Source organism: Taudactylus pleione, unplaced genomic scaffold (assembly GCF_031769625.1).
Source record: "Taudactylus pleione unplaced genomic scaffold, aTauple2 ptg000447l, whole genome shotgun sequence".
Taxonomy (NCBI): Eukaryota; Metazoa; Chordata; class Amphibia; order Anura; family Myobatrachidae; genus Taudactylus; species Taudactylus pleione.
The window spans coordinates 1810766-1838692 of record NW_028284849.1 but is presented as its reverse complement, the minus strand read 5'-3'; the positions used below and the strand labels follow the sequence as shown (position 1 = coordinate 1838692).

At 43.7% G+C, this 27927-nt stretch overlaps 2 protein-coding genes across 6 annotated transcripts in view; one reads left to right on the top strand and one right to left on the bottom strand.

Moving 5' to 3' along the window:
- Positions 1-27927, bottom strand: part of LOC148505592 (uncharacterized) — a 465509-nt gene that overhangs the window by 428772 nt on the left and 8810 nt on the right. The gene's annotated exons all lie outside the window — the stretch shown is intronic.
- ZNF469 (zinc finger protein 469) lies at positions 112-14836 on the top strand. Of its 2 annotated transcripts, XM_088448008.1 has the most exons (2): positions 112-5673; positions 5719-14836. In XM_088448008.1, the coding sequence occupies exons 1-2, from the start codon at positions 112-114 to the stop codon at positions 12286-12288; spliced, it is 12132 nt and encodes a 4043-aa protein (XP_088304134.1). In that variant the 3' UTR covers positions 12289-14836. The 2 variants fall into 2 exon arrangements, with proteins under 2 accessions (XP_088304134.1, XP_088304133.1); XM_088448007.1 differs by having other exon boundaries at positions 112-14836.

Below are 27927 nucleotides of genomic sequence, written 5' to 3'. Positions count from 1 at the left end.
CTCCCGTCAGGCTTCTCAGAGAATGACAAGCCACGATCATTATGTGAGGAACACGAGCAGAGAAAAGGTGGCCGGTAAGCCAAGTGCCACCTGCCCCTTCTGAGTAGTACCATGACGGGAGAGACAAAGCATGCGTATGCCGTCAACGCTAAAGCACCAACCTCCAAGGAAAAGGACTCTGATTTTGAACGGTTCAGCAACAAGAATGCAGCAGAAAGCAAATCAACAGGGGGGTCTGATAGTTCTCAAAGTGCCTTAATTGCTGAGAAAGCAGCTCATTTAAATGGCAGGGAAAAAGAGACGCACAGTCAAAGGGAAGCCATTATAAGACCTCAACAAGCAGGGAAAATTGACTTCAAATCACTTCACAACAGGCCAAAGTTTTCCAGTGAGGCTACATGGACTAATGGTAAAAGTAGCCCACTGTCTCCAACGGGAAAGAGTAGGGGAAAAGACAAAAATAAGAGGTCTGGGAAGGGAGATCGCAACCAACAACAGCTTTACAGACTCAGTATTAGCAGCTCAAGGTCCAACCCTACCATTGGAATTGCTTACCCTCAGCAAAAAGTGACACCGCCTAAAAAAGTAGAAGTCAGTCAAGGACCAGTCTCTGGAAGCTATCGCTTTCATGTGCCAAGTATTCCCGAGAGGGAGGCAGAACTCCATCAAGAAGACCTCAACTTCAACAGGTCTCTCCAGGAGCCCACCTCCAGCCTTACCTCTACAAACTATACCTCACAAGCAGCTCCTGCTTCCAGGATTCATCATGGGTTAAAGATCCAGCCGGGCAACCTTCATGACACGGCCAACACTAATGGGCAGTTACATTACTTGGAATTCCAACCTAGTGGAAACTCATGGCATTCCTCGGATAAACACTTTCCTGGTGCCGGTGGATACGCTATCTCAAGTCAAAAGCTATGTCCTTTTCCTGAGGGCAACAAATCTGACTCACATAGTTTTGTACCTGTGTCATTTCAGTATCCATTCCCATCATTACAGGACCCCACCGGGAACTCTTTTTGCAACAATGGGAACAATCAGGACTTTATTGATGTTGCACTGGCTACAAACCAGGTAGCTCACAATACCTTCTTCTTCCAGTCCACATCGAGAGAAGGACCCGAGGATCAACAGGGTAATGGATCCTACAATTCTGCTTTACCAGAAAGCCGGACTTATGGGTTACCTTCTCAGCAGGCTCCTTTCTTACATAACCAGTCGACAACCCCTTGCTACACGGGGATAAATGAACACTCGGCTGATCACAGTGGTGCTATTACTTCATCTGGTGCTTTACCTTCCTCTGGTGCTATAGAACAAACCCAAAGCACTTTTCAAGAAAACCAATCAGTTTTTAGTCCTAGTGAATTCAGTTTACATAGTAACAGTATGCCAGCATTAATAAATAAAAGGCAACAGCCACCTAAAGACTTTGTACACAGTCAGAGACTCCTAACTCCAGGGAATACTTTAAGAAGGAACATACCACAGACTTCTCTAAACAAAGTTCAGTTTCCCAGCAAAGTCTATAACAGTGTAAGCACAGGATCTGTGCCTTTTGAGAAAAACCTTTCTAGAATACCTCAAACTTGGGATGAAGGAAGCAACGGTTTTCCATCTCTGGACCAAAACTCTGTTTCATACCCCAATGCTTCCGGAAACCTAATACCCTATCAATGCCAGCCAAGCGACCAGAGACAGGCACTGAAAAACACGCAGATGTCTTGGCAGCAGGGTCATCTTACTTCTGCAGCTGCAAATCAAAATAACTTGGAGCTGTCAAGGCATGTTGGAAACCAAAAACTTCCATATTCCCTCAGTAATCAAGACTGGCAAAACAGCAACTTGATGCCAAAAATTTCACCAAGCTATCATGCAAAGAAACATTTAATGGTGGAAGGAAGTTCCACACAAAGGACTGACACCGGCAGACAAAGTTACAACTCAAGTAATGATATACTTTACGACAGAGTGAAGGAGACAAATTCTCAGATGAGTGATTCAAGAACTAAGGGCATTTTATATGGCATGAGCCAACCCATTCAACAGTCGCGAAACAATTCCGACCAGCCTGCGCAACTGTCTGGAAATCATTTTGTAGCTGAATCCTCCTGTGAATCACCTCTACCTTCCCCTGCCAATAATCCTGTCTCTGGTAGCACTTGCTCTTCTCTTTCACCTATGTCCAGCAGCCCTGTGAATCCAAGTTCAGATGAGAACCAAGTGCCTCCCACACTTATATCTTCTCCATATTTTCACCAGCAATGTAACCCAACAGAAAAGTCCTTCCATCCTACCAATTCGCTAAGTTCTGGTTCACTTCTATATCACTCGGAACCTACAAAAACCTTCAATTTCATTTCAGATGTTTCTAATGAAAAACAAACATTTAAAAATCTACATGAAATTCAATACCAAAAATTGTCTAATGAGCCCAGCAAAGGATGTCTTGAGAATTTTGAGAGTGAACCACCACCTCCCTATTCTTCTCACCACTTTCTTGCCAGCTCACTCAGCAGTGCCAACTTAGACCAACTTGATGTTCTTCTAACCTGCAAACAGTGTGACCAGAATTTTGGTAATTTATCTTCTTTCCTGGAGCACAGGCAGTACTGTCATTTAAATCCAACACTCCAGAATGAGACAAATGATTCTACACAGGGTGCAGACATGAGGAACTCTGCTGCTGACCCCTTAAAGTCTTCCCAAACTGTACCAGGATTATCCCTTCACAAAGGACAAATCGAATTTCATCCACATCTTGGCAGTTTTAACAAAGATTATCTCCTTGATAGTGATGCCAAAGGAGATACCAAAGAAGATCATGCAAAGGGTAATATTTTCCACAATTTAACACCAAATTTGCTGTCTTTGACTGCTTGTGACACTTTGGAAATGGATGATGCGAAACTGGACAGTTTAATCATTGAGGCACTGAATGGCCTGGAGTTTCAGGTGGACAATCCCGAGATAGATAGCACCTTTATTGATGTATTTGTAGATGATGAGCTTACAGCTCCTAAGGCTACTGCATGCAGCCAGACGCACAAGGTGAAGGAGTCTACAGAAACCAAAAAAGTGTTGAGTGCAGAGGAAATACAAGCTCAGCATAACCAAGCGTCATACTCCTATGAGGAAAGTTATGGAACGGAGGCATCCTATTTCCCTAGGAAGACAATAAAAATGCGAAATGAACACAAAGTGACAGAAGTAGGAACTGCTCACCCATTCTCTGTGAACACTGAGGCTAACATAAAGCAGATGACAGTTACAAAGTCCGAAGACTGTGGAAGGCAAAAAGCAGGTGACATTCAGAAATGTATCCCACCACAGGAGAAAAAGAAAATTGGCCTAAGTAAAAATTATTTTGAGTATCCTGACGAAAAAGAATATTACGATTCACAACAAGGGAGAACGATGAGGAGTGACCCTCAAGATTTCTCGGTCACAGAAACCCCAAAAACACGAAGGACGAGTTTGCAAGATATCAAGAAAAAGAAGCCACACAATGGGACATGGAGTAAGGAACTTATACACAAAATTGTGCAGCAGAAAAATAAGCTTCACAAGCTGCAGGTGAAAAGTAATAAAAATGTGCAGCTTTCATTGGTGACCGAAAGACTTTTCCCACCAACCAAAAGTCACCTCTATACCGAATATGACTACAATTCAGATTCTGATGAAGACGTTGTTCCTACCCCAGTGCAGGGTAAAATGCAGAATGGCAGGCTCAAGTACAGCTTTAATCGGGACCTGCAAGCGAGAGGTGGCAGGACAAAAGTAAAGGAACCTGTGTGGCGGATGGGGGAAGCAACAAGATTCCAGCTGCAAAGCAAAGATTTAAGGAGCACAAATAAAGAGGCCCCAAACAGAATTCGGAGAAGAAGTAGCCAGTCTTCAAACAGTAGCGACCAAAGCACAAGTATTTCAAGTGAAACAGGGTCGAGTCCAAAAAGCACTGAGCGGACGGATTCTGAAAATGAACAGGAATGTGTGCTAAGATGTAAAACCTTTCCTATGCGTATTCAGAAATCTGCACCGGAGAGAAATGTGATAAAGCCTCTTATCAGAGGATATCTATCGGAAAAACAAATGCATCCAGACTTCTCCAAAGGAACCAAAAGGTTTGGGTCAGCTAAGTTCTTGCTTGCAAGTTCCAAAGTATACCCATCAAAGACAAATGGTGGCACATGTTATGGAGAAAGAGAGACATTAAGACAAAGCACTGATTCTATAGAAGATAACCCTATAAAACCAACTGAGCTGCACTGCTTCAGCAATGCTGGAGAAGAGGACAGACTGAGCACTTACCAAAAGGCAATAGAACCTAGCACCTTAGCACAAGATAATTATACGCCTGACCTTCTACTAGACATAGACAATGTGCCCCAACAACTTCCCACTTATGCTGACAATACAAATTACCAAGAGAAGCCACTCAACTCTCCGTCATGTGCGCCTGCCGTTCCCAACACAGATGTAGCTTCAGTTTATTCTGATAATAGTGTAAAATACTTAGACGAAGGACTGTGCAACGGCCATAAAGACTTTGCAGTGAACTTGTCTTGCTATGGTGAAGACCCAACCGTAAATATCCTGCCACAGCAAAGCCACAAATCCTATAGCAATGAATGCCAACAGTTTACTGACCCCAAAGATATGCCCAGCTTGTGTAGTAATATTTTTTCCAAAACCCAAAATATTGGATCAACTAACGTGGAGCAGATATATGCAAACCAAAGTAATTCCAGCAACATTAACTCATACGAGAATAAATGTTCAAATGTGGCATCATATCCTTCTGATAACAATGATAAAGGCTCATCAGCTCTTTCATTTGACTCCTCTTCTATATTTGCTGAGCTACCAATATCTGACTTTGAATCCCCATTGTACAACAGTATAACACCTTCAAAAGGTAACTATGTGGAATATGACCAGTCCAGCAAATCAACTCATTTTGAACATCAATTCCCTGAGTTTCTGCAAGAGAAAAGTTGGAATCTTATAGGGGAAGGTGCACAAATGTCATCAAATACTGTGTCCCCATTTCAGTTGCTAGAAAATCAAGCCAAAGAGAAATATGCTGAACACATGCCTGTTTCATCCGAACAAATGCCAATAGATTTGCCAAGAGTCCTCACAGATTATAATGTACCATTTATAAACAACATGTCAGAGGATGAGCTAGAAATCAAAAGGTTGGTGACGGAATTAGAAAACGAGCTTCAAACTAGCAAAGCTCAGAAAGACAAAACTTCCCAAACTTCGTCCACTGATAACATTACCTCAGAGCTCACAGATTCTTCACCCACTTTCCCAATGATGGAAGAGAACACAGCTGAAAGTTGCAGAGAGAATGCATATTTTAATGGAAATCCTAACTATCGAAATGACATGCAGCATTCAATACATCCTGTTAAAGTAGATCACATTCAGGATACTCAACCACTTATAAAAGTCGATGATCGCTGTGAAAGTCTCGAGAAATCTTGGACTTGTGCAGCTCAATTTGACACTTTTAATTCGGGCATTAAATGTCCCAAACAGACTAGCACACTGGAATCCTTCCCTTCCACAGATAACTGTACCCAGTATCAGTCAGATATGAGCAATGTATGTCTAACAGAACAACAGGAGACTTTGAGTAATAACCACAGTGCCCCCACTGTCATGTCCGATGGTTGCTTGCCTAACCTCTCATGTCAAGTTGAGTCTCAGACATATTCTAACCCTGACCTCTTGAGAGAGACACTGGTTACAGCTGAAACGTTACTTTCTAAAATCCAAGAAAATAAAGAGAATACTGAAAAAGAGACCAAACAAAGTGATGCTGAATATCAAACCAATAAACAGCAAAACCTGGAAGATCAATTTGATGATCCACCCGAGCTGGAACCTTTTCAAAAAGTCTCTGAATTTAACTCTGAATTTGTTTTACAAGATGATAACGCACCAGAGTTAAATATCACTAAAATGCCAGAGCACAGCAATAGTGTCACAGACGAGCCTCCATGCAAAACAGCACTGAAATCTACAAATTCAGACACTGAAACAGATATTGAATACTACGAAAGACAAGTAATGTTGAATGATAAAGAACGTTTACAGAAGAATGATAACATGAGTGAAAAAGAACTTGTCCTCCTCGACATGCCAGTTTTAGTAAAGGAGGAGAGTGCAAAACCTGAAAAGGCTACCATTGCTGAACATTCAGCAGAAAACCCATTGCAACAGCTCCAACTGTTTGTGGCGAGAACTGCCAAAAACAACGAGGTCGAGATGCTAATGCCATGCTTCCCAATGCTGCTAGCGGCTTCCGGAGTTTCCGACACCAAGCCAGAAACGGAAAGCGGATCTTCACATATTGTAGAGAGTACATTCATTTCTAAGGTGGAGTCGGAGATTACTGCAAAGGTGCTAGAGCATAAAGGCATACCCAAACTATCAGAATCCTGTATGCAGACTGCGGGGCCCGAACGACTAGATGCCAGTTCTGAAATGCTCTTGGAGTCAATGAGTAATGAAGTGCACAGTGATGACAAACAGACAAACCATTTAGAAGACGAAGGCCCAGGGCTGAATGCCATTAGTATAGGCACAGACAGAATCGGAACTGACCACGATAAGCTGCCATGTGAAAGCGGTGTCGCTGATAAACAGCCACAAGGGTTACTGGCGGAGTATAAAGAAATAAGTAACCATTGTGAAACTGATGAGAACCGATCGTTATCATCTATGAAAAAAAGAAAGTCTACCAGCTCCAGCCATACATTTCATAATGAAACCCACACAGCTGGTTCAACGATCACATCTAAGGTGCTCAATGTTCAGAAGGTTTCGCCTGAGAAAACAGATGATGGTTCTCCATTTCCAGATGCCTTAGATATTGAGCGAGCACAAATGTCTAAAAGCTCTGAAGAAAAGCAGGAGACACAAGACATCAACAATAAAGCTTTTGTGTTTGCCAGTCCAGAGACCCATCAGCAGCACATGGATATTCTAAAAGAAACAGAACTATTTTTGGGAATTGATAACACAAATGAGACCTTTATGCAGAGTCAAGACAAAGGTGGGGCCTCAGAGAGTGCTGACAAGTCTACCGCTCACTTTCCCTTGCATCCTAATGCCAACAAAGTATCATGCGAAAGCAACAGTGCATATGATGGCCAGTTTCATGCCCTCAGCATACCAACAGCACATTCAATGTTGAGTTTTGACCTGCTCCCTCATATATCATTGAAAGAATCAGCACTGCGGCATAAGCTTTTATTCACAACAGACGATAATTTAATTTCAATAGAAAGAGAAGAGTTATCGAAAACCACCCAGAAATGCCAGAGTGAAGTGACAAGTGCTAAAGAAGCAGAACTAGAGGAGCATCTGGCGGGAGGGAAAGATGTGGAGCTCTGTAAAGACAAAAGTCTGACATCGCCCTTGGAAGCCAGCCGAAAACTAGTAGCAGAAAAGGATTCTATGACACCAACAGTTGAGGTCAACCTAACTCCATGTTTCTGCTCAGAATTAGTCTGTACGCATTACAAAGATCAACACATGGAATCTGTTGCAGACATCATCCTTGGGTGTCAATCAATTCCAACAAATGAAAATTATCACATTTATTCTGGAGAAAGTAACCATAGCTTTCCAGCTCTCCAAAATGAACTTTTCCCTGAAACCACACAAACTCTAGTAGCGTCTCCATTATGTAGTCAAAATGAAAAGGCCCTTAAGTGTGAGTGGAACAACACACAAGACGGCTCCAATGTGGAACATGTATTTCCAAGTGGAGAGGACGGGTCATCAGCAATGGTATGTGACCTGATGGAGATTGCAGAACCAGGGTTTGTTAATTTTCATTGTCACCAAAAAACTTTAGAAAATAAAGCTTCACGTTTAATGAATGATTTCAACAGTATAACGGAAGTGGAGAGCAGCGTTCTCAATGCAGAGCCTGGGAAGAAATGTACCAATGACATGCACTCTGTTATAGATGGTGTACTGCGAATCCTGGAAGGTGACAAGACCAAAGAAATACTGCAGAGCATTGGAATGTCCATGAAAAGTAGCCCAATTAAAGAAAGGAAACCAGTTGGATTATCACTAACGTGTGATATTTGTTCAATATCCTTTCGATCAAAGCCAGGCCTAACAAGACACAAGGCTGTTAAGCACAATGGGTCACTGAAATCCAACAAAGATGGTATAATAAGCGATAAATCTCTCAATGTAAAAAATAAATTATGTGTAAGTGATAGCCAGAAAAACACTCATTCTGACACATCTCAGAACATGATAGCAGATTTTCTAAACCCAGACTGTAGTCTTCAATCCAGTCTACTGATTCCAGAAGGAGAAAAGAGACCTTTGTCTGCAAAAACCAAAGGTGAAAAAAGAACCAATGGACAGTTTGATGACACTGGTTCTATAGCAGCAGCTTGCAAAAAGAAGACCTATGGCAAGATCAAGAAAAGAAAGGTGAAACCTACTGACCGATCAACAGATTTTCAAGGTCCACCAGATGAAGTTCTAAACATCCTCAAAACAAATATTCTAAAGGCAATTGGGCAGTCAAACAGCTTTAACTCTTCTGAAGAGAAGATAAACTGGGAAGAATCTTCAGATAAAGACATTGCACAGAAAGCAACTGGCTTGGAAAATTTGAGCTTAGAAACCTATTCCACTGCTATAAATATAGATGAGGATGAGAAACTAGTGAGCGACGTTTTGGATTTGGAAATGAATGGGGGTAGTTTACTTAATGAACAATCCTGGACAAAAAGCCTTAATGAGCATGTTGAACACATTATAAATGATTCCAAAATTCAAACTGAAGAGTGCATACTGCCCAAAGATCACACTTTGCTAACTGCCAGGGAGGAACACTTAGAGGCCTCAGAGGCTGCCAAAGGTCAAAATGATGTCCATGTGTCAAACTTATCTAAGGGGAGCATAACTGACCTTCATGCCCTCTTTGATGATGATAACACATTTTCCCAACTCTTTCCAGGGGATGATAATTTAATTAGGAGGAAGTGCACTAGAGTTTATGGGAAAAGAAGCAAAAAACAAACACTGAGTTTTGAAGCAGGCTTAAAACATGCAGACATGGCTGAGCACAGCCACCCCTCTCAAATAAACTTTACCTGTGACCATAGAAGGATTTCAGGGAATTCTGCCTTAGTGGACAGTAACAATTCTTCTGCCCAAACAGAACATTTAACACAGTATGATCATGCTAGTCCTAAAAAGGAGACTACAGATGCTTATGAGAATAAAATGCTCCCCTTTGTAGCCGACAGTCAAGCAGAAGACACAAACGTACCTTTGCTGATCAAAGGAACTCAAGATGAAAAAGATAGAGATGGTAATCTCTACAAGCCATGTGGACAGTCTTTAGATTTGTCTGGAGAAACTGGCTCAGGCCATAGAGACCCAGATGTAGTAGAGGCTCACTGCAAAATCAGTGATGAAACTGGTTTTCTTGAATTTCCGACAATTGACATGAAGATGCTCAGTGCAAAGTTTGATATGAGAGAACTGTCTTTCTTTAGTGCTTGTGGAGATGATTCTGACCAATCGGATTTAGATGTACCAGATGAGATTTCACAAACGGCAGGACGGCGTAAGAAGTATATTAAAAGAAAATTGGATGAAAGGAGGCAAATGAGAAATCGCAACAATGTGAAAAGTAAAACGAAGGTCAAGCAGTACAAGTGCAAAGTATGTTTTCAGTGGTTCTTGACTTTGGGAGAACTAGATTTTCATAAGCTTACACATAACCCTTCACCTCCTCCTACATGCTACATGTGCGTGCAGCGCAAGTTCAGCTCTAGAGAACAGTTAAGAGACCATCTAAAAGAGAAGCATGCAAAAAATAAGGCAGGTCTCTGGATTTGCGGGATGTGCCTGAAAGAAATCTCTGACGTATGGATGTATAATGAGCACTTGAGAGAGCATGCGACCCAGTTTGCTAGGAAAGGGCAAGCTCAGAAATCGGTGATGGGCATCCCAGGCTGCTATGGAGAAGAGAATATGGTGAGGACATTCCTGAGTACCTTTATATATAGAACCCCTGGCAGGTTGGCCAAAACTTCTGAGGCTGATGATAAAAGTCCAGTGAGTAAAAGAACAGATCAAAAAGATCACAAGGATGAAGATGAAGTGGTTATTGAGAAGGAAGTTGATAATAGTGTTCATATTGTAACACCTGCTCCTATCCATGTAAAGCTTTCAGTCAGTCCTTCGTTGGACAGTTCTCAAAATGACATTATCCATAAAAATCCAGCTATGCATCCCCACTGTAAAGATCCCTCTAGAGATTGCCACCATTGTGGGAAGCAGTTCCCCAAACCATTCAAACTGCAAAGGCACCTCGTTGTTCACAGTGTGCAAAAAATTTACCTGTGCCACAGATGTCCCAAATCATATCAGGAGGTGCAAGAGCTGAGAAGTCATCTTAGCAGCGAGCACCAAATAGCAGAGAAGTCCGAAATCAAGCACACCACACTCTATGCGTGTGAGCTTTGTGCCGATGTGATGCACGTGATAAAGAAGTCCTTTATCTGCAGCCCGTGTAACTACACATTTTCCAAAAAAGAACAGTACGACAGACACATGGAAAAACACTTGCTTGGTGGCAGCTTGACATTCAAATTTAGAGGTGTAACCAGACCAACAAATTCGGGAAAGGAGATAAAGGAACAAGTAAGAGATTCCCCATTATATGATAGCGTGCCACCCTCCAAAAAGCAAAAGACCTCAAATTATGTTGACACATCTGTCAATGTGGTTAGCTTTGACCATGAGGATCCACCGCAATGCCCAAAGCTCTCACCTGGTGTGCTGTTCAAAGAAGAGATTGAGGTACATCTGGAAAATGAACATGAAGTGAAAGTAGAGGAGATGTTAATGGATGCTCCACAACTACAAGCTGAAGGACAGGAAGAGCAGCGTGTTTGGAGAGCTGAGATGTGTCTGTTCTCTCCTAAACCTTGTGCCGTGGAAGTAAAAGAGAAGGAAGATAATGAGACAGTCGGCAAGTCATTGGCCATACCGGGTTGTGAAATAACTAAGCCTTCTTTTATTAGTGCAGCAAAAAATAGTCACTTTGCAGAAAATAATGCTGAATTTGGCAAAATGACAGAAATGTCGACACATGAGCTAACAATAGGAAAACAAGTGAATGAGGCAGAGGAAACACTGCATATGCAAGCTTCTTGCATCCTAGAAGACAAAGATGTCTCACACTTGCCATTAGAAGAGCCCATGGATACGATTACAGCTGACAAAATGACATCACCCTCAAAGATTACCTCTAAAGAGCCTGAATCCCAGACACATAAAATCATGATGGAAGATAAAGAGGACACACCGAGGTCAATGCTTTTGAATTGGACAGGACAAGTCCCTCCAATGTCCCCCAAAGAAAAGTTGATTGTGAATGATACAAATGTTTTAGTTAAAGACCTCAAGGGTTTGAAAAAGAATAAGTCATTTGGTCAAATGAATGGCAGGTCGGCAGCACAGGCATACGTTACTGCTGCTAATGGTGAAGAAGCGGTGAAGTCCTCTACACCAAGATTTAAATCTGTATGCTCTCTGGCAAGAGGTAATAGTGCTTGTACTTTGAAAGAGACAACTACAAGCCAACAAAAGCTGGCCAAAAAAGAACTAACTGGTAACATATCGAAAAATAACACAGACTTTAAAAGTGCTGACAAAATGTCAGCATCGATGCCTCCAAAACAGCACCAAAAGAAGCGCAAAGAGCACAAAGTATCTGGTCATAAGGCAAACACAGCATCACAGGAGAACTTAGCTGGAGAAGGAAAGAAAAAAACAAGCAAACTTGTAGCGACTGGGAAGAGTGAATCTTCTGGTAATATAAAGAAGCCAGATTGGGTAAACAGCCTCACAGACACTAAAGAAGAGGCTCCGGGCAGTCGGCTTTACCCCAAGCCTCATACTGGAGGGATCAGTGACAAGTTAAAAAAGGTTGTGTTGGACACACACAACCAAAAGAAAGCCAACTTCCAGTCTAACAACGGAGAGTACAAGTGCAAAAAAGCTGTTTTTACAAAAACTTTGCAACCCTTCACTCCAAAAAGTTCTGCTTTATCTCAGAACAGCCCTTCACACAAACGTAAAATGGGGCACAACGCAAAACCCACTGAGCCATCAAATTACAGGACAGCTGAATCACAGAACAATTTACTAAGCCAACTTTTTGGACAGAAATTAACTAGCTTTAAAATTCCTTTACGAAGGGATATAACAGAATGAGACTAGGTGATCTCTGTCCTTTATTGAGAAGAAAACAAAACCAACCAAGTAACAAAAAGACTGAATGAAAAGTGTGCAAATATTTTTTTTTTTTATTAAAAAAAAAAAACTCTGTTGCATCACTCAACCCCATTAAGCTTGCCAAACTTGCACTGCCAACCTATGTAAGATAGTTCCCTTTTATGCTGTAATCTAATTCAATGCATCTGATCTGTTATGCAAATGTTGCAATGTTCTCGTGTACTTTTGATTTTACAGAACCAATATTTTAACTGCTTTGGACAAGAATAATAGTCAAAAGCTTTTTTTTCTACTATTGTATATAATTTCTTTTTATATGTTTTTTTTCTTCAGGATGAGGAGCTGAGGTTACAAAGGTTAAAAATTAAACCTTTGCTCTTCCATAAAAAAATAAAAAAATAAAAAAAAAAAGAGTAATTTAAACAAGATATTTAATCTTTCCATAATTATAAGCCAAGTTTTTGGTGAATACATATTAAATTATTCACAAAAAAAATATAAAGGCACAAAGCTATAAGCAATCAATTTGACAAGATTATAGGTGTCCTTCTTGTCAACTAAGTCATGACAGATTTTTATACATACATAAATATCAACTGCATATACAAATTTACGACTTGGTCAGAACATGAATAATTCTGTATAAAACTCCAGATGAATTTAAAAAAAATAAATGTGCCTAAAAACTTACATTCCAAATAGAATGATAAATTATAACCTCTATAAGGAGAAAAAACAACAACTAACTTTTATGGAGCAGTATAGCACTGCAGTTTGCTCCATCGCACTGTTAAAGATTACCCCTGAAAACTTTCATTTTGGATGAGCTGCTTTAAGGGCTTTTCATTTGGCTGAATATTGTGCAAAGTGCTGGCACCAAACATAGAATTATACATTAAAATGGACCCGAGATTTACACATCGTGCAGACAGACATCTTGCAGGCTGGGCCAGTATTCAGTGGAATGCAGCTTGTCAATATAGAAGGCAGTGTTGATGGTGATATCACTAGTTTTCATTGAATTGATTGGCTGAATACTTGTCTGGCCCACACAATGCCCGACTCCGTGTGTCTGGAAAATGGGTACTTTTTAATATTCTTTTCTTGGTCCAAAAATCAGTGTACACTGTACTAGATTATATACTATCCAAACACACTGTATCAATGTTGTGTAAGAAATGCCTCACTGGCTTTTGCATAGGTTGCCGGCTATATGCCAATATAAGAAAGGATTGCTTATATGGGCAACAGGTGACTGTTGTACCTTAAAAGGGACCACCATGCATTAAGATTAAGACAACTTTCTATAATGTCCAAAATGACACCTAGGATTTACTGTTAGAAAAGTATCTTTGTTCAAACGTTTCTGTGAGCAGGGGCAGCCCAGTACATGTTCCTGCACTAGTGGGTCTCTTTTGGCTCACAGACACTGGAGGGGGCATGGCCTGTCAAAAGTAAGATGACTAATTCATTGGTTTTTATGCGCCCTCTTGCAACTTTTATTACATGCATTGCGTTATACTTCTGGTTGCCTTGGATGCTTTTCAGCCAGGTATTTATATTACCGGGTGGTATATTTTTACAGCCCTGGTATACGAGAGCAGTGCCACTGTGCTCGCTGCATTGGATACAGGACAGTGAAAATAAACTACTGCGATCATGAAATACACACAGATGAAGAATTATTAAGTGACCTAATAAATGTTGCTCGTTACGATGAAATGAACATGTCACTTCTATAAAATATTGTTTAATACATAAAGGGTTTAAAAATTTTGCTTCATACAGTGCATTGATCTATGTATCTAATTTCTGTGACCACTGTAAAATAAACGGTATCAGTATTTTTGCTGCCCTAATATTATAGGGCTTATCATAAGAATGAGCCTTCATAGCACCTGGTAACACAAGATACTATTGCTGCGGACACTTTCTGAAGCATAGTAGGTGTCCCTGCTTTTGAAGGACTTTGGTGTGCTTTATATTAACATCAAATGCTTGACAATCTTACTGTAACACAGCCAGAAAATTATGCTTAATGAAACCCATGGTGCTATCTGTTCATAGTTCAAGTAATGTGAAAATAAACCCAGAAATGTTCATTGTCCAGCGCCGGAACAGTGTTAAAATCACTCTACCCTCTATCTAGATTATATAAGCCTGTACGCAGATTTATCTTTTATATATATATATATATATATAGAAAGAGAGAGAGAAATGGAAACTCGTGGTGCAATGGGCAGTCACCCTGGTTTAGCTGTAAACACAATAGGCGTTGTAAAGCACTGATGTAGCTTGTGAGACCAGAGTACGCTTACTGCACAGATTCCTGAGGGACATACGAACACTTTGCAAGGCTTTTACCTGTTAATATGTATCATTAAAGTGCATTGTATTGTATAAAAAAAAAAAATATTCTAGTTATTTCGTGCAATGACTAATTCAAAAGATTTTATTTTGATATTTGTGTCCACAAAAAGCAGAAAGAGCAGAAAGCCTTTTTATATTGTAATTTTGTATGACTAAAAATGCCTCTTTATATTGTTGTTAAATAAAACATGAGATGAAGAAGTGGCTGGTTATTTCTAGAGGAATGCAGAGGGTGACAGCTGAATTTAGGAGAAAGCAGGTTTCAGCTCCAGAGTAGAGAGCGACAACCCAGGCAGAAAAGAGGAACTGCACGTGTTGTGACAGGTGCAGGGTGCTAGAATGAACACTACATATCCACATCTCCCGATTGTACATCTGTCACCCATGCCCACACCAATCATCGCAACCGTGGTCCTCAAGCAGCCCCACACACGCCCACATATCCACACCTCCTGATTGGACATCTGTCACCCACGCCCACACCAATCAATGCATCCGAATCCAACACTCCCACATGCCTTTTGATTGGCCCAGAGATGACACCTGACCAATCAACAGCCCAGGACTCCGCTGTTAAATAGCCAGCCCTCACTACAGCTCAGTAACTCCTTTTGATAAAGGCCAACGGGCCGCAACGCGTCGTAGACTCTCACACCTGCACCAACCAAGAACAAACTTTTGGACTTTTGAACTTTCTATACCGCACCACCCGCCCGCACTTCACCAGCGGCACCCAGAACCATGTCCGGGTCCCGCACACCCGCGAGCAGCGGCACACACAAACGGACACCGGCACCTCTCAAAAACGGCTGCACCCCCGCCAGCGTGCAACACTAGCAGCTGTGTCAGCATCAGCGCGTGCAACTCCCCAACAAACTTGCTGGGTCGAGTTCGACACATACAGCCGGCACACATCACGCCGCAGCTACAATCGTGTCACGTGGACTACCTCGCTCCTACACAATGGCGAACGCATACAGCCAGCGGGTCAATCCTGTCCTGCACCCACGGGCACGTGGACGGTCCACGTCAGCCTAACAGAACACTTGGCCCCAACTGGACATTGAGAGAGCCGCTCCCAGCCACAGAAGTCGAGCACCTACCGGTAGGTATAAACCACCTCTCCTCACCAGTGTGGGACGCCGCCACTGGGGACAACCCCCAACCACCACCATCTGGGCATCCCAATTCCCAAGACTGTAGACCATAGGTCCAGCAGGGGAACATGCAGTAGTAAGGACCACATGTAAAGGAGCCCCCTCAAAGGGTCCACCCATCCCCCATACTGTGGATTGCACCATTTCACCCCTATCGGGCAGCATGCCCCCACGAACAATCCAGAGACAACGAATTCCCGAGGAGCACTGTGCCTCCAAACAAAGGAAGGAACTTGTGTCAACACAATTAACACAAATAAATTATATCACCTTTACTCACTCACCCAGCCTTCTGTGTGTTCTTCGAACCCCACCACAAGACACCCACCACAATACACACTGCGCCCATCACTATCCTTCCCTCCACCCCTACACACAATTACCTAGGAGCGCACGTAACCCATCCAATATCAAGCAAACCCAAAGTAGGACCAGGTACTATTACGCTGCAGCACCAGCCCCTATCCCCCCTCACTCACCCCAGACATTCCCAACCACATATCCCTTAACTCCACCCCACCGTGGAGCGCATCCTAACCAACTATTTTGAGTGGCATGTCCGATGCAAGTGGAGACGTCTGAGTTACATGTGTGGACAACTAATGTTGCATACACACGGTCAGATTTTTCCTTCAGATCTGAACGATAACGATTGAAAAATCGTTCAGTCGTTCATATCTGAAGGAAAATCTGACATATCTGACAAACGGGAACGCGCATCGTTCATCGTCCATCGTTCAGGCATGTCAGATAACGATATCTGACATCTGATGTGTTCGCAGTCAGACTTGGACGATTCCATTCATTTTAATGCAGTCAAAAAACGTTCAATCGTTCAAAACTTTGGTAAAATCGTTCAATCATTCATCTGACAAATCTGACCGTGTGTGTATGCTCCATAAGTGACAAGTGGAGAGGTCTGAGTGGCATGTGCATAAAACCAACTGGATTGTGCAGAGGTCTGTGTGTTGTGCAGAGTTATGAGGGGCATGTTTGAAGGTCTGGAATGCATGTGGGTGGTTTGAGTGGCATGTGGGGGGGCAAGTCGAAAGGTCCGAGTGGCATGTGCAGAGATAGGAGTGGCATGTGTGGATGTCTTGTGCAGGAGTTTGTGTGGTATATGGGGAGAGGTCTGAGTGGCATGTGGGGGGGCAAGTCGAAAGGTCCGAGTGGCATGTGCAGAGATAGGAGTGGCATGTGTGGACGTCTTGTGCAGGGCTTTGTGTGGTATATGGGGAGAGGTCTGAGTGGCATGGGCAGAGATAGGAGTGGCATTTATTGATGTTTTGTGCAGGGGTTTGTCTGATATATGGGGAGAGGTCTGAGTGGCATGTGCAGAGATTGGAGTGGCATGTGTGGATGTTTTGTGCAGCGGTTTGCGCGGTATGTGGGGAGAGGTCTTAGTGGCATGGGCAGAGATAGAAGTGGCATATGTGGATGTTTTGTGCAGGTGTTTGTGTGGTATATGGGGAGAGGTCTGAGTGGCATGTGCAGAGATAGGAGTGGAATGTGTGGATGTCTTGTGCAGGGGTTTGCGCGGTATGTGGGGAGAGGTCTGAGTGGCATGGGCAGAGATAGGAGTGGCATTTGTTGATGTTTTGTGCAGGGGTTTGTCTGATATATGGGGAGAGGTCTGAGTGGCATGTGCAGAGATTGGAGTGGCATGTGTGGATGTTTTGTGCAGGGGTTTGCGCGGTATGTGGGGAGAGGTCTGAGTGGCATGTGTGGATGTTTTGTGCAGGTGTTTGTCTGATATATGGGGAGAGGTCTGAGTGGCATGTGCAGAGATAGGAGTGGCATGTGTGGATGTTTTGTGCAGGGGTTTGCGCGGTATGTGGGGAGAGGTCTGAGTGGCATGTGCAGAGATAGGAGTGGCATTTGTGGATGTCTTGTGCAGGTGTTTGTGTGGTATATGGGGAGAGATCTGAGTGGCATGGGCAGAGATAGAAGTGGCATATGTGGATGTTTTGTGCAGGGATTTGTCTGATATATGGGGAGAGGTCTGAGTGGCATGGGCAGAGATAGAAGTGGCATATGTGGATGTTTTGTTCAGGGGTTTGTCTGATATATGGGGAGAGGTCTGAGTGGCATGGGCAGAGATAGAAGTGGCATATGTGGATGTTTTGTGCAGGGGTTTGTCTGATATATGGGGAGAGGTCTGAGTGGCATAGGCAGAGATAGAAGTGGCATATGTGGATGTTTTGTTCAGGGGTTTGTCTGATATATGGGGAGAGGTCTGAGTGGCATGGGCAGAGATAGAAGTGGCATATGTGGATGTTTTGTGCAGGGGTTTGTCTGATATATGGGGAGAGGTCTGAGTGGCATGGGCAGAGATAGAAGTGGCATATGTGGATGTTTTGTGCAGGTGTTTGTCTGATATATGGGGAGAGGTCTGAGTGGCATGGGCAGAGATTGGTGTGGCATTTGTGGATGTTTTGTGCAGGGGTTTGTCTGATATATGGGGAGAGGTCTGAGTGGCATGGGCAGAGATAGAAGTGGCATATGTGGATGTTTTGTTCAGGGGTTTGTCTGATATATGGGGAGAGGTCTGAGTGGCATGTGCAGAGATAGGAGTGGAATGTGTGGATGTTTTGTGCAGAAGTCTGTGTGGTATGCGGGGAGAAGACTGCGATGTGGGGAGAGGTCTGTGCGGTATGCGGGGAGAGGTCTGTGTGTTATGCGGTGAGAGGTCTGTGTTATGCGGGGAGAGGGCCGAGGGGTCGATTCAGACCCGGACGCTAAGCTGCGCTCTCTCGCTGCCAAAAGGGGCTGGTTATGCAAATTCCGTGATCGCACTGTCTGGTGTAAGGACGCCTTCTATATCTTAGAGAGCGACGGCAGAGTGAGCGCACGCCGGTATAAAGATGCCCACTTTTCTGTCTTAGCACACGTCATCAGGCTGAAATACAAAAAAGTGACGTGTACAATGACGCTTCCATGCTAATTATGGACGCCCATTAAACGCCGTTTTGACGCCCACACACGCCTGCGTTCGCAGCACCACTCCCCCGTTCACAAGCACCTTCCCCTGTTACCACCCACAAATGGCACATTCTGTCACTCAAAGTAGCGCTCAGACTTTGTTGCTAGGAGCACACGATTCCCGATCGCGATGACTGGTACGCTCACGCGCACTTCGATGCATGCGCAGACGGACGACAATCGTCCACAGCATGTGTTCGAGGATTAGCGTCCGGGTCTGAATGGGGCCCTGAGTGTCATGTGTTGATACAAAGGATCAATACTTCTGAGGCCAATTTGGTATCCAGGAAAATGCTAATACTTTATTTTAGTTTTATTGTGGAAAGTTCATACGGTAGAAAATCAAGGATGTGTGAAATATATGCAATAGTTGTTTATTTTAGATTCTTACTAAGTAATAATAATATATTTCAGAGCTTGGAAGATATTTAACAGTCCTCCTTGCTTGTAAGAGTGCAGTGCACTCCCCAGGCTGTATGTTGCGGGCACATCGCCCGACAAGAAACAGCTACCGCCCGCCACTTCGCACAAACCCCCCCGCCTAGGACTCGCTGTGACTCCCCCAGCCAATCACCGCCAGCAGCCTCTACCCTGACTGGCTCTCCATTGGCTGAGAAAAGCATCTAGCCACTCCCCAGTGTTGTCTGTAGTATGGAACAACATTTTCCATCTCCAGGCTGACCGGCACGTAGATCTCCATTCTCTGCCGTTTCTGTTATTCCTTTGGAACCAGTGGAGCAGAGCAAGGTGCACAGAGCAAGCGCCATGCTGAGGTATTCTCTTGGGACAGGCTCAGGAGTCCGTGCCGGCCCCTCTGCTTCCTCCCCAGCCGCAGTGTAAGAGCAATTAGTCAGTGTAGCTGGCCGGGCAGCCAATACTGCCTTATACTATGGCGTGGGGGAAGCAGAGGGGCAGGCATGGTCTCCTGATCCTGGTGGCTGCTGAAAATGTAGCGGTCAACCAGTCACACTGACAGACTAATCAGCGTTGATCTCTGTATGTGCTTCCTGCCACAGCCGCCCCTCCCCTAGCCCAGTGTCCCCTTCCCCATGGCTACCCGGCTGGTCAGGCACACTGACAGACTGATCACAGTCTGAGCTCCCTGCCACACCTCCGACAGCCCAGTGTCACCCTCTATTCTACTAGGCAGCTGCAGAGATGGTGGTGATCTTCAGGAACGCCCACCCCCTGCTGCTGTGGGGTGGGGTGTAAATATGTGTTTATACATATATAATGTATAACAGTGTTCTCCCCAGGCTGTTTTTATTGCGGGTACATCACCTGGCAAGAAACGGCCTTGCACCCGGCTACTTTTTGATGCCACCCGGCTGGAAACATTTTCTGGGGAGAACACTGGAGTGCATTTATTACGGACTCCAAGGATCACATGTAATAGCCTCCAGGTTATTGAAAGTGCCAATGTTTTGTTAATTTAGTTACACGATTTTAAACAGCAATTATTTTAATGATAAAACCTTTTTTTTTTTTTTTTTAAATGCCACTTTGTCTTGTCGCTAAATAACTGAAATATCAGCACTATCCAGCCCACGTAATCGGCTACCTACCGCATTGTCCTTGCATGTAACATGGAATGCTATGGGGGGTTTTTTAGCTTAAGATATCAGTTTTGCAAACAAATGAATGAAGGCCACCACTATTCTGTTGTCTGAGATGACTAAAAACCTTCCCCAGTAAGTTGACAAAACTGTTGAATTTTTCACACTGCTCTAAATTCCAATATATTTGTAGTTTCTCTTCATAACCATGTCCTTAGCGCTTTTAGTGAGGAGGAGGCTCAGGCTCTTGCCGACTTCTTTTTGGTTCTAACCACTTTGAAGATGTCATCTAGAGAGGCCTGATTGTGATTCCACAGGATTAGTAGTTACATCTGAAGATGGTATATGTGTTATCTAGCCCAGGGAACCAACCATATGGTGGAGGAAAACATTCCCAACACTTTCCGTTCTGTTGTCTTTTGATGGATCTGCAAATGATGTACCACAAACTGGATTTCAGACACCTGTCCTGGACAAGTTACATTATTCAGTATGGTATTGTCATAAAACCGGGATTTAGTCACTCATACCCAGTTTGGAGGTGCACTATTAAGGTGGGCTATGCTGTTCCAGGACGATGTCACTGAGTTCCAAGGGCCATGGACGCAGCCATGTTGGTTCTGATCGCTGAGCGCTAGTATCCAGTCACTACCTGTCTGCTGCATTGACATGACGGCTTCCTTCTACCCTCTGCAAGAGCACCCTATTTAAAGCTGCACCTGCAATTAGAACACGGTCGGAACGTGGAACTATTGTGTGTGTGTGCTCACTCGCCAGCATGTATCTCCTGTCTCTGATACACTGCCTAATCCTTTGCTCCTATCAGCTTGAGCTCCTTAAGTTGCTGCCACTGAATTTGTTTCATCTAGTCTGCATGTAACTATTGCTGGTATCCAGTCTGCACCTCTTCAGCCTGTGTTCAAGTGCCAGTCCCAGTCCATTTTAAGTTGCTGTTTACCTTCAGTCCCAGTCCAGTCAAAGCTCCCATTCCATTGCGGTACAAGTAGCTGTTCTTCACCTTTCCCAGTCCGGTTCAAGCTTCCTGTTCTCCTCCGCTTTCAGTTCGTTTCAAGCTACCTGTTCATCCTGGATCTAGGGCCTGATTCAGAGCCACTCGGTATTTGCGGTCGTTCGTTTTATAAAAAGGGGTGGCTATTCAAATGAACCGTTCGCACTTTGCGGTCTGTTCACGCCTCTAAGTCTGAACGAGCGAACAAAACTTGCGGTTGTAATTTTGAAAAATACGCCCCCTTGCCGCTCGCACCATACGTCATGTCCGCTATTTATTAGATTAACCGAGTACATCGTACAGCGTATGAACTGCTCGCTATTCTTGTGGTTGGTTTTTTCAACCGCTATTTTGCGAGCAGTTCTGAGTTAAAAAAAACCAAGTGACGTGGTCAATGACGCTGCTGGATTAATTATGCACTCCCTTAAAACGCCCGTTTTGACCTTTAAGCACGCCTGCGTTCTGTTCTCCACTCCCCGTTTTCAAGCACCTTCCCCTGTTACCACCCACATACGCCTCCTTCTGTCACTCAAAATAGCAGGCATTCGCTATATAGCGAACAAACGATTTTCGGCCGCACTGACTGGTTCGCGCATGTGTATTACAATCCAGAACGAACGAGCGGCCGCTTACGAGCGGCTCTGAATCAGGCCCCTAGTCCGGTTCAAGTTCTGGATACAGTAGAGTACAGCAGGTGTCCTTCATTACGGATCTAATCAGGTTCAGCTGGTCTTCTTCACTCCAGATCTAGTCTGGTTCAACCGGTGTCCTTAACTGCGGATCCAGTCCGGTTCAAGTTCCAGATTTAGTCCAGTTCAGCCCATGGCCTTTTTTATGGATGCAGTCCTGTTCAGCCTGTGGCCTTGATTCTGGATGCAGTCCGGTTCAAGTTCCAGAACTAGTCCAGTTCAGCCCATGGCCTTCTTTGCAGATGCAGTCCTGTTCTGCCCGTGGCCTTCATTCCGGATGCAGTCCAGTTCAGCCTATTTGCTACATTCTAGTTCCAGCCTATGAAGCAGTCTGAAGTATCCTGATTTCCTTTGTTATAGTGCTTTCAGGTGCCAAGTTTTCAGTCTTCCGTCACTGTGACTTAAAGGAAGTCTTCTAATTACAGCTCGCTTGCTCATTGCGGGTTCAGTGGACTATTCATGCATTACACTTCTGACTGTATTGCTGCTCAGCAGATTCCCGGAGACAGCTCCAAGCATGTCTCTGGAACTCTCTACTCATCATACCATAGGTGTCATCATCGATGGCGGTTGTTGCCCTGAGGGTCCTCTCTCAGTGTAGGAGTTTGTCCTGAGTCTCCAGTGGAGTGGTCGTCCCCAGGTATTGGGGACTGGGTACTGGATCTATTTTCTCTTGTAGGGTCTGGGCAACCAGCTCTTGCAATCGGGTCATACTCTGGTGGATTCCAGATGGACTATTGGTTATCTGTATTACTCTCTGTTCTGCTCCTGAGTTCTCAAACACCGGTTCCAACCCTTTGGCTCTGAAGTCAGGGCTGGGGTTGAGTTCCACTCAATTGGTTCTAGGAACAGGCTGGGTGCCTTCCAGTAATCTCTGATATCTTTGATGACACTCGGCTACATGCCATATGGCTCATACATTAGAAATCTAATCCAGCCACCACAATTTGTTTACCTTGTCTTCCCAGCCCACGGGTCCCTACTGGATCTGAATACTCATCCCGTGACAATTATTTATACACTCAGAAATTTAATTTATTATTAGCAAATAAGTAAAATTGTTATCCTTTCCACAGACCAGCATGTTTCTGCATTGTCTTAGTATTTACAAGATATTCAGACAGTCCTATCACTAGGATGTCATCATATGCTCATCACGAACACCACCAGTAGTTTGTGAAGGTCCTTGGAATATGTTGCGAGTATTGAAAGAAGACAGGTGTATTGGAAGTGAATAACATCCTTTCAGCAGTCCTCGCAGGTTCTCTCATTATTGTCATTACAGTGTCCTATTCACAGGCGGTATAAGGACACTGCGTGCTCACAGACACAAGGATCCCAGCCAGCCCTATAATATCATTGCATGCCAGTAATACTGGACCCGTCACCAGATGTTGCGGGTGTCCCTAACGATTGACATCAGAGTATCCCACCAACAGGACTGATTAGAAAACTATTTCAGACACAAGTTCCACTTTCCACTGGTTACATGTTGGCTTCATACCTCTCCGCAATATCAACAAGTAGCAGCTTATGATGATAGGGCTGCAGCCCAGACACTTTTAAACATTTATATGTTCTGTGAACATTGCCATGAGTATATATTTCACACATGAAGTACTTTATTCATGTTGACGATTTAACTTCTAGACTTGCGTGAGCTTTGATTTGCCATGCTAATTTTCCTATTTGGCTGCATTGACATTATACATAAACCAGTATTCCAAGTCCTTTATGATGGAAGTGTTTTTTCCAGTAACTTTTTTTTTTCTATACTAAAACTCTTTTTGTATACACAACTCAGTTGATTATAAGCGCACACCCCTCTGTGATGTTTTCATCCAATGGGAGGTCCGACCGGGACCTCAACTCCCTAGTATGTCTTCTGGTATCCTATGTTACCACTCTGTGAAGTTTTTGTCCAAATTATGTGATGTCTTCCAAATCCATCCAGTGGTAGGCCCAGAACAGGCTCCCTGGGTCAAGGTTCTTCCGGGTGTACACCTACGGGAGATCCGCCCAGGACCCTAACCCCCCTAAAACCTGGTCCAACTGGACAACCGTTGGGTTCATCCCAATCGGTGCAGGGGTGTCTGAATCCATAACAAACAGACCAATGAATAAGATATATACAGTCAGGTGCATAAATATTGGGACATTGACCCCTTAAAAAGTGGGAGGCACATATAGAAACCGTTGTAATTCCTACACCGTTCACCTGATTTGGATGTAATTACCCTCAAATTAAATCTGAAAGTCTGCAGGTAAAGCACATCTTGTTTGTTTCATTTCAAAGCCATTGTGGTGGTGAATAGAGGCCAAAATATGAAAATTCTGTCAATGTCCCAATATTTATGCACCTGACTGTATGTGATATGTAATGTATTGAACATGTGATTGTGTTTTTTTATTGTGTAAATATGTTGTCGCACATCAGCTCTCGTTCTATTAATTATTTTCTTATTTGAACTTCTGCACTCCAAGCTGAGTTTGGTAGAATATTTTCTTACCACTTGTCTACATCCTTGTAGTTGTTGCGATTTTCTCTGGCCGTTTTATGTAATGCATACGCAAGGCATGTGACATTGACCATATTCGGATACACAGTACATCCGGAAAGTATTCATAGCGCTTCACTTTTTCCACATTTTGTTATGTTACAGCCTTACTCTAAAATGGAATAAATTCATTTTGTCCTCAAAATTCTACACACAATACCCCATAATGACAACGTGTAAAGTTTTTTTGAGATTTTTTGCAAATGTAATTAAAAAATAAACCTAAGAAATCACATGTACATAAGTATTCATAGCCTTTGCTCACCTTTGGCAGCAATTACAGCCTCAAGTCTTTTTGAATATGATGCCACAAGCTTGGCACACCTGTCTCTGGGCAGTTTCGCCCATTACTCTTTGCAGCACCTCTCAAGCTCCATCAGGTTGGATGGGAAGTGTCGGTGCACAGCCATTTTCAGATCTCTCCAGAGATGTTCATTCGGATTCAAGTCTTGGCTCTGGCTGGGCCACTCGTGGACATTCACAATGTGTCCTAAAGCCACTCCTTTGATATCTTGGCTGTGTGCTTAGGGTCATTGTCCTGCTGAAAGATGAACCGTCGCCCCAGTCTGAGGTCAAGAGCGCTCTGGAGCAGGTTTTCATCCAGGATGTCTCTGTGCATTGCTGCATTCATCTTTCCCTCTATCCTGACTAGTCTCCTAGTTCCTGCCGCTGAAAAACATCCCCACAGAAGGATACTGCCACCACCACACCATGTAGGGATGGTATTGGCCTGTTGATGGGCGGTGCCTGGTTTCCTCCAAACAGAACGCCTGGCATTCACGCTAAAGAGTTCAATCTTTGTCTCATCAGATCAGAGAATTTTGTTTGTCATGGTCTGAGAGTCCTTCAGGTGCATTTTGGCAAACTCCAGGCGGGCTGCCATGTGCTTTGTACTAAGGAGTGGCTTCCATCTGGCCACTCTACCATACAGGACTGATTGGTGGATTGCTGCAGAGATGGTTGTCCTTCTGGAAGGTTCTCCTCTCTCCACAGAGGAATGCTGTAACTCTGACAGAGTGACCATCGGGTTCTTGGTCACCTCCCTGACTAGGGCCCTTCTCCCACGATGGCTCAGTTTAGACGGCCGGACAACTCTAGGAAGAGTCCTGGTGGTTCCGAACTTCATCCATTTACAGATGATGGAGGCCACTGTACTCATTGGGACCTTCAAAGCAGCAGATATTTTTCTATACCATTCCCCAGACTCGTGCCTCGAGACAATCCAGTCTCGGAGGTCTGCAGACAATTCCTTGACCTTCATGCTTGGTTTGTGCTCTGACATGCACTGTCAAGTGTAGGACCTTATATAGACAGGTGTATGCCTTTCAAAATCATGTCCAAACAACTGAATTTACCACAGGTAGACTCCAATTAAGCTGTAGGAACATCTCAAGGATGATCAGTGGAAACAGGATGCACCTGAGCTCAATTTTGAGCTTCATGGCAAAGGCTGTGAACACTTATGTACATGTGATTTATTAGTTGTTGTTTTTTTTTTTGGGGGGGGGGGTTATTAAATTTGCAAAAATCTCAAAAAAACTTTGTATACGTTGTCATTATGGGGTATTTTGTGTCGAATTTTGAGGACAAAAATGAATTGATTCCATTTTGGAATAAGGCTGTAACACGACAAAATGTGGAAAAAGTGAAGCGCTGTGAATACTTTACGGATGCACTCTAGTCGTTGAAAGTCCCCTGGCAACCTTCATCATATACCTCATGGCACCGAGGAGAACGTTCTCCATTTTTACACCATCTGGCCTGGGTAGCCTTATAGAATTGTCGAAGACCATAACAATAATAGTTATTTACCTTTATAGAGCATCTCATTAGGAGAAACACTTCACCAGGCTGGAAACTCTAACAACATTTGGTGCATATTTCCCATCTATATCAGTGGTTTCAATTATGTAAACCCATATTTTACTGTTGGCGACAATAGATCTGATCTTTCCTAATGTTGGACATACATTGTCAGATATAGTGACCGCACTGGATGTTGGTGACAGTGCTGGGAATAGGTTAGCACTGAGAGTTGGAGACAGTGGTAAGCACTGGAGGCAGCACTGGGTATTAGTGACTGCGCTGGGAGATGGAAATAGCAGAGAGTTCTGGAGATAGCTCTGAGTACTGGTAGCAACACTGGGTAATAGAGACAGCGTTGGGAGCTGGAAACAGCAGTGAGTACTGGAGGCTATGCAGAATATTGGGAACAGTGCTGAGTAATGGAGAAAGGTCTTGAATAATGACAGAATCGGATATAGAACAGAACTTCAGGAATACATCCTGGATCCAGGAAACAGACACTGAAGTGAAGTTGTTCTGTCAAAGGTCAGAGTATAATAACTGGTTTAAATAGGGTGCCCTAGCTCTCTATAGGCTGAACTGGTCAGGTGAGCAAAACAGCGGTCTTGTGACATAGCCAAGATGGAGGATCCAAATCTGTGCTAGTGGGTGAGAAAGTTCTGCAGGGACGCTAATCACATGCCTGACCGATAGAGATGGCCCCAAGGGAGCTTGTAGAGACGCACCAGAGCCTCTATGGCAGCAAAGCAGCATCGCCACGTTAGGTAACGGAGTCTAAAAGGGTGAAGTTGCGTTCCCGCTAGGCAGTTTCAGCGGGACGCCGCAACCTGCCCTATTTCTAGAGGGCAGAAAGCAGCCTGCCGACCGGCGAGGCCGACCAATTCGTATCACTCCTTCACATTGGTCAATTTTTCATGCCTGACCGTCCAATAATCGCTGATCTGTTGCAATTATGTAAGCCCGGCTCAACAGATCTTCATAGCAGGTACAGATATGCTTTCCCTCAGGTTTGATTTATTGGAACAAAAAGATGACTGCTGTACTTAGCCATATAAAAAAGACCTGTAGTCTAGTCTGCAGCATTTCAGTAATATAAATAAACCAAATAATTTACATCAGACAGGTTGGGAATGTGTTTAAACTTCATTTAGAAATTAAAATGAAGGGAAAAAAAAACTACATATCTATTTCACTAAAAACAGATTTATTAATAATATATACACTGTATTCATTCTATAATTAACATAGTTTAGCTGAAAATACTTCGGTGGCCATTTAATTGTTTGCGCCCACGGCTGTTACTAATGGCCGCCGGATGGAGGAGTTCAACTGATGCTCTGATCGGACACAAATGCTGTGGGCGCACAGATTTCTGCTCGCACTCTCCTAAGGTGGTGGGCATAAATTGAAAAAGTCTTGGTTTCGGGGTTGCAAACCAGGACTTTAGATGGTCTATTTGGGTACAACATGCGGGAAAAGGCATGAGCGCCC

Bases quoted from the DNA above. Each gene is read 5' to 3' on its own strand.
- ZNF469 (XM_088448007.1), top strand. From the start codon at position 112: ATGACGGGAGAGACAAAGCATGCGTATGCCGTCAACGCTAAAGCACCA.